Here is an 8,307-nt window from a genome sequence, read left to right as displayed (position 1 = left end):
GCATATCAGGTTTTGTAAAAGATGAAGAAGGCTAAAATGAGGATGATTATCAAACATGAAATACGAAAAAAATCTCATCAATGTCATTTTAGAAGACTAAAACCCAGATTTGAACACATAGTTTTAATGAATTTTCTTATGTTCAATTCAAAAAGAAAGTGCACGAATAGAGAAGATCCCTATAAATCTTTTATAAACATATCAATTTTGTACACTCCGTTTAAATCACAAAGTGCATTTTGAGGGGATTCTTTTGTATGAAATCATTACATGGTTTTATGCGCTAATAACAGACAAAGTTACAAATTATGACATCATGTTTACGTTATGAGGTGGTCATACAACTTTTAAGTTTATTCACATAGCTTTAAAGCCTATCTGCCAAATACATATTTATGCACTGCACTCTACCCTAACCAACATATCCTACAGTTGGTGAAACAATTTAACCATCTATGATTGCAATGTCAAATGATTGTTAGGCAATTGTCTGTTTCGAGAAGGTGAAAATGTCAATGCAATGTCCCGTCGCTTTGTCTCATAAACGACTGTCGGGGAAATTATATTTTAGTATTATACATCATAGATTACAGTTGCTATGGTAACACCTTTCATTAATATTTTGTTGGCATATTTGGAATGAAGACACATCTCTTGTTTGTGTTAGAAGATCGATTATCACCTGTAATGGATGGCTAGAAGCTGGATTAATGTTTTATATAAGCCGGGTGCTCGCGATTTAATATCATGGCAATCTAGGCTGAAGCTTGATCAAATAGCATTGTAACTCGATTGTAACTGTCGATATTCTCTAATAATTCCTGAGTCGCTTATATGATTTGGTCCTAATGCTTATTTGATCTGAAACCTAAAAAAAGTTTCCGCTGATGCGTGTCTTTGTGTTAGGTCGTGTTGACAGCTACCGGTATTTAGATATAAACTGATGTTATGTTCACTTGGTGGATGACAGCTGAATTCTGTGACACAATTTCGAACGAAAGAAGCGCGATTACTTCATTTAAGGTACTGACATACAGCGCACCATGGCTTTAATTAGACCTTACTTAATTAGTATTACCTAACTGGGGTCAATAAATGTAATATAACATAATATGTCCCAGCCTATTTTAACGGCGACATGCGTCTGCGCATTCTCTATCTACACGTATAATAATTTCGCAACTATATAAGTTCTGTTTTTTTTAATTTCCATTCGAATTCGCAGAAAATAATTTCCGCAATTTCCCTTTGATCTGTAAACCCACGAAATCGAATCATACATAAATACATATTGGTTAAAGTAAATCTCGCTAAATAATAACATTAAGTATAACATCTGAACAGAATATTATGTCTTTTCCTCACTTTAATCTATAACATTAAAATCCGAAGTATCGAGTTAAAGTAGAAATGATAGTAAATTGTTGTACATTACATTAAATTGCTATATCATATTACAGTTATTGCCTTTTGCAAACTTGAAAAAGCATATGGAGTTAATTAGAATAACTTTGTTATTTTGCCTCCCAAACTCTCATCTACCCTTTTTTACGAGTCAATATTTGATGAACAAATACAACACACAATTGACCTACTAGAATAACATTAAACCTTCAGTTGAGATAGTGATAAAAGTGTAAGATAGTGTGCACTACGCAGGCATAATATCTTCAGGTAAATTCATGCAATTTCAGGTGAATATTTTTCAGATCAAATTCATATGAGGCTTTTTTCCAGGTCAATTTGACTTGATATCAGAGAACATTTTACATGGACATTTTGACAATTTGACCTGAAAATGACCTGAAATTCACATGAAACGTTTGACATGAATTCAAATAAAGTTATTCATATCAAATTTACATGAAATTTCAGGTGAATTTCAGGTCATTTTTTCAAGATTTAGGTTAATTGCCTATGTAATGACAGAATGGAAAGTATTGGAAAACAAATCATATATTAACTGACGACAGTAGTCACATGTGTATGCAATACTCGTTGACATTAAAATTTGACAGTGAATCGAATCCAAAAACAATATTAACATCAATGAAATCTCGGCGTCCAAAACAATTTATTGACCGGCAGATACTAGAACTTCTTCCAAGTAAGAAAATAAGCGAGAAAGTGATGTATGTTGTAATTTCTCTTTGTACTATTATATTATGAGGAAAATGCAAACAACTTTTTGAAATGAAAAAAATATCCCTCTGCCAATTATATCAGTTAGTGAACAATTGTGACGTCACCATAAAGCTTTCTTATCCAGTCTCTGCTTACGCAATAAACATGTATCATGCACAGGTTTATTACCCTGCAGACGTATACAGAAAGACATGAGAGAAACAACTTTTCCTCTTTACGAGTCAATATTTGATGAACAAATACTACCAGGGCTCAAGTGACTTACTTGTGTTTCAGCAAGACTCCTGTTGAGAAAGCAAGTGTTGTGTTTGCTTTGCTCTTACATAAAACGTAAATGACAAGATCCATTATTTGTCGATCTAAAGTTGTTCACAAGACCTGGGGTAACATGTAGTTTATAGATAAAAGGATTATAAATCCTAATGTTTTAATAGCAAAATATTCAAAGCACAAATCATTCATACTTCAAAACTATATTTTACGACCTGAAAAACGAATGTTTATAAAATGCAAATAAACTTAAGTCGGGTGTATAAACAATTATGTCAAATTTAAACACACTCCGGATAAGAGAAATGCTAAACTTGTCCTTCATCTGCTTGTCAGTGTATGTCGGAGGAGATGGATAATAAAAATATTAAATGTATTTGTATATAAACCATTGGTATTTATTAAATATATATATAAGCATTTAAGTCAAATATCATGCTTCTTATAACAGACAAAAATCTAAAGGATGATTTCTGTATAATTTGCAATGGTTCTTATATTATTACCAGGTCCTACGAAAAACTTCATCTCGGTCATCTTTAATACTGAATATTCTATTGTTTGGATTGATTTCAACAAAATATTAGTAAATTGTTGTTCGGTGTCGTTGGTAGTATACTTCAGTGAGATAAAACTATTAAAAGGATAAGAGTTCCAATAATGCAAAGAGACACAACAAGAATATACCGCAGTCTCCCAAAACATACATACAATTCCAAATACTACACATGGCATACAGAGAAGATCGTCCTTGAAAGTCGTTAGCTGTTCTTAGGACGTTTATCGCAATTAACCAGTAGACCGAATCCTAAATAGGAAACATATTAAAGAATCACCTTAATGAAGTAATAATGTCGTTAAAGGGTAAAACTTGACTAAGATATTAAACAATAATAATATCTTACAATACGGTAAGAAAAATTAATAAATCCTTAAATTACTTCCTTTTAAGTTTGTTGAGAAAATATTCAGAAAATGAGTTTGTTTATCTGTAAAGTTCAAAAAGGTATTAGTTTATTGTCAATGCTAAAGTGGTCAACACGAAGCAGTTTAAAAGATAGCAAAAATGTTAATTGGCATGTTACGGGTCATAATTACTGCGCAGTAGTTGTCTTTCACTATACCACAGCGCAGTGACTCTAATTGTTTATACAGATTTAAGTAAAACAATTTAACAATTGATTTTGTGTTTGTTGTATCTTTACCTCCGACATTTAATAAAGATGAGCGATACATTTTATTTTCGTTTCCAAAATGTAGAGATTTAAATGTTTAACAACAAAGGGGGAAGGTGGGTACTGTGGCCTCTTGCCCAGGTCATTCAACTCGGAAAGATCTAGTGGTCAGGTGGTCAAGCGGTCTGATGACCAGCACATTTCCTATATATTAATGAGGCATGCCATGGTAGTATTAGTTATTTAAGTTATTACATATCAAAACAAATTCACGATTTCGTGTAGTTATCTTTAAATGTAACTTTCATTTTAAAATTGGAAATAAACTTTTAATGGCGAGAGTGTTCCGCCTATTTATAATTATCTAATCTTCGAATAGAGTAAGTGTACAATAGTTGGTCATTTTATCTATTTTTAGATTTCAAGAGGGGGTTGAATAGGTGTGTACTTTTAGCGTTGTTTAGATATATATCGGTTAGGGAAGATATAGCCTGAGTAGTACTGTCGTTTTCAACTGGATAACAATGGTCAATATGACCTTGAATGATGAGTGACCACTGTATGTGTGCATACCTATGTGATAACAAGACAATAGAAGAGGATTTGGACGGATGACAGTTTAACACTATCTACTACAGAAAGGTCATGAAAGTTTACGGATATAAATATTCACATATATAACAAGACTTTCATTGACTTTCTATAGAAACGGGATATCTGAATCTGATGGATACAACGAAAGTGAAATGAAAAGTTGTCTTTACTAAGTGATTATAATGATCTACGTTGTGGTCTAGGGATGGTGTGCCAGTTTGAAAAATAGTGTCACTTAACATTGTTCAACGATAATAGTTTAAAATCAACTCAATAGCCGGGAATTCACCATATCCAGCATGGAAGAAAAAGCAGCACTGTTAGATGATGAACACTTGAGCTATTCCCTAAGGAGAAGCACTATTAGACGTTTACGTCTGAACCTGTTTGTTCTGTGTGTGATTTTTATACTCGTTTTCACAGCTTACTCTGGTATACAGAACCTGGAAAGCAGTCTAAACCCGGGGATAGGAATATATTCTTTAGCCTCCATTACTGGGGGCGCACTCGTTGCCTGTATCCTTGCGCCGACTGTGATAAGATTCATTGGAGCTAAATGGGCCATCACCTCCGCAGCTTTATGCCTGGCAGGATTCGTAGCAGCGAATTTTTATCCAAAGACAAGTGTTCTAATTCCTGCTTCGATCTTGTATGGCATGTCTTCCGGGTTTATGCTGACGTCACAAGGTACCTACGTCACAACTATCGCAATAGAATACGCCCACATGATTGGTGAACGAGCAGAAACTGTCATCAGTCGATTTTTTGGATTTTTTCTAATGGCTTTCCAAAGCACACAAATTTGGGGAAATCTTGTATCATCACTTGTCCTTCAAAATGGCGATTCTTCAGATAATGCCACAACATCAGATAAGAACTCAACATCAAAACTATGTGGCGCTGCATTTTGCCCAAATAATTTTGCTCCCCCTGAAAATAGTTCCACCCCAGCGCCGTTTAGCAAACCACCAGAACATATCTTAAACACTCTTTTGATTATCTATATTGGGTGTGCAATGTGTGGATTTTTCATTGGGGCATTCTTCCTTAAACCAATTCGGTCCAGCACCAAAGAGGAGAATACAAAAGGTATTGTCACCACGCTGTTATCGACTCTGAGACTTTTGGTGACGGATACCAATATGATGCTCATGGTACCCATAGCGATGTACAGCGGAGTGGAACAGGTTGTTATGTACGCCCAGTACACACAGGTAACAACAAACATCAACAAAAACAACAAACAAACAAAACAAACGCAAGTCAAATATCGGTTATATACTATCAGTTGCATAGTTTGTTAGTGACCGAATACGGAAAAATATTAGTTCTAACAGAAACGTTATCGGTAAGTCAAACCTGCGACTGGTACGTATGATTCTGTAGACCCAATATTGTCTGTATTAGGTCAATCTGTTACTATTGGTGGTTCTTTTGACATAAAACACTTTCCTTTTAGCTGAAATACTGAGGCTGTTATAAAGATGATCCACACTAGTTATAAAAAGTATCGGGTGACTATGTAATACCATACTGTGCGAGGCTGTCATTGTCGTTGGTTTGGTTTCGTAAACTGTGTATGGCTCGCTAGTGCACTATGTTTTGTTGCTAATTAAAATTTGTGAATGTCATTTTTTCAACAGGCATACGTGGCCTGTGAGCTAGGATTATCCTGGGTAGGCTACACTATGATCTGTTTTGGCGCCGTCAACACAGTTGCCTCCCCTTTAAATGGCATATTGACTAAATACATAGGACGTCCCTTCCTCTTCCTCTTCGGCTTCCTAATCAACGCTGGATTGTTAGTCCTCCTGAGGTTGTGGACGCCGGATAAGGACCAGTTGTTTCTTTTCTTTGTCATACCTGGGGCTTGGGCCCTCGGTGATGCAATATGGCAGACTCAAACGAGTGGTACGTATCTCATTCTTCAGCATCGTGCATATTTTCATTATCTTTGCTATTTTTTCATTTGTAATCTGTATAAGCCTTTTAATATTTAACTGATATCTTTATTATGAAACATGTAATCCATTGCTTTGGTCATTTCAGGATGCACCCTATGTGTGTGAAATGAAGAAATATAATTATGTAAATGTGTACTTTCCTGAATGCTTGTACATTGTATATCATCATACGTACGCGAAACGGTATTGAATATTTCATTTATAGTATTTTTCCTCCACAAGACCCAGAGTCTGCATTTCAGTTCACTTTTACAACAATATACAGCTGTTGTTTCTTACCAATACAATTGAATTAGACATTGCGCTGTAAACTAACTTATTTTTGTGGTGATTTAATCCCACGCGAATATTAATTGGTTTACAGTATTTTCTTTCTTTTCCTTCCAGCACTTGTTGGACACGTCTTTCCACTACAACAGGAACCAGCCTTCGGTAACATTCGGATGTTTGAGGCCTTCGGATTCTTCGTAGTTTACCTTTATAGTAATTACGTATGTCAGACTATCAAACTGTACGTTGTGGGGGCGTGGCTTGTGGTGGCAGTCGCTCTGGTGTTCATCGTGGAAATCAGGATACGAAACAGACGCTTTCTAATGAAGCGGGATTTGTCCATAGAGGAAAATTCATGACAAAGAGAATACAAACCCTGAAATTAACACATGGGATCATATTAATCAATTTGCTGAATTAGTAATTGCCGTATAACTGGTTATTTTCGCGATTTCGAGACATCGCGAAATATTGATGGATTTTATATTTATCTTTTAAAGGCCCACTACCTTTCCGGAGCAAAATTTAAAGGTTTCTTAAAAACATAATAACAAAGAAAATATATATCGATGGCTTAATATGAGGTTACAACATCAAACATATGCAAGATTTCCTTCTAATGTACGATAACAGTGGAGATTCATTTCGCTGTTTTGCCATCTGGCGCAGCGATAGTCAACTACCGCGCGGCATTTAGGACGACGGCGGGAAACATAAAACGACCCGCGTTATGAAAATTAACATTTTATTTATTCTAATTAAACAGTTCTGAAGGTGATGATAAGTGTGCTAGTAAACGTATAGTTAATAACTTCTGCGACTCTACAAATTTTTTGATCTCGTTTTTCATTCCTATTTTAAAAATTAAAAACCGTTTCGGAAAGGTAGTGGCCCTTTAAGTCAAATCGCGAAATGTTAAAACCGTTAATATTTAATTTTCATGTTCTAGTCATAATCACGAATTTAACCGGCTATGCGATATTTTATGCTGAACAAGTTTCTGTGTTGGTATTTTTGTTTATATGCAATTTGTCTGAAAATGAACAATTTCACTTCATTTAAGTATGCGTGTATTAAACAGTATTGAAATGTCAAAAGGTTTTAAAAAGTATATCAGCGAACACTTTGTATATTTACAAAAAGTGCGTCGTCTGAAGCCCAGTAGTCTCCCCCCTACATTGTCACAACATTTGGGTTTCCGACGATGCAAACAATCAAGAGAAATGCAAAATTTTCTTTCATCTTATTCAAGCAAAAAAATTATGTTGTGACCATTTTTATGTATAATACATTAAATATGTACCGATAACTGTGCAATACATATTTTGTAATGAATTAAAAATAGTTTAAGCAATATTATTTTGTTGAAACAATTATGTCTCGGTAAATGAGAATATTATGAGAACAAATATTTGCGACATATTATCGCCTCGAATATAGAATACAGTATTAATAAAAACATTCGAATGTGTACATGTATACTTTTTCCAAAATGCATATCATTTTCTTCACAGAGGAAGAAGAGTTATCTCTCTTACAAACGTGCATTACATTATTCTTTTTTCTTTTGACGTTGACATCGTATTACCGAATGATTTTTTTAAAATACTTTTAACCTTTCCCATTATGAATTTATGTACACATTCCCATTATGAATTCATATACACATAACCAATTATGAATTCATGTACACATTCCAATTATGAATTCATATATACACATTCCCATTATGAATTCAAATTCATATACACATTCCCATTATGAATTCAAATTCATATACACATTCCCATTATGAATTCAAATTCATATACACATTCCCATTATGAATTACGCTATCTGTGATTTTTTGTGATTTAAACGGTAGACAAGTAAATTAGGCTAGACATTTG

At 34.3% G+C, this 8,307-nt stretch overlaps 1 protein-coding gene across 1 annotated transcript; it reads left to right on the top strand.

Moving 5' to 3' along the window:
• The first annotated feature begins 4,154 nt into the window (after window positions 1–4,154).
• LOC138330834 (UNC93-like protein) lies at window positions 4,155–7,842 on the top strand. The gene is made up of 3 exons (XM_069278339.1): window positions 4,155–5,398; window positions 5,828–6,095; window positions 6,536–7,842. The coding sequence occupies exons 1-3, from the start codon at window positions 4,484–4,486 to the stop codon at window positions 6,775–6,777; spliced, it is 1,425 nt and encodes a 474-aa protein (XP_069134440.1). The 5' UTR covers window positions 4,155–4,483; the 3' UTR covers window positions 6,778–7,842.
• Window positions 7,843–8,307: the final 465 nt, after the last annotated feature.

Source organism: Argopecten irradians, chromosome 9 (assembly GCF_041381155.1).
Source record: "Argopecten irradians isolate NY chromosome 9, Ai_NY, whole genome shotgun sequence".
NCBI classification, from domain to species: domain Eukaryota; kingdom Metazoa; phylum Mollusca; class Bivalvia; order Pectinida; family Pectinidae; genus Argopecten; species Argopecten irradians.
This window is presented reverse-complemented; position numbering and strand designations above follow the sequence as displayed.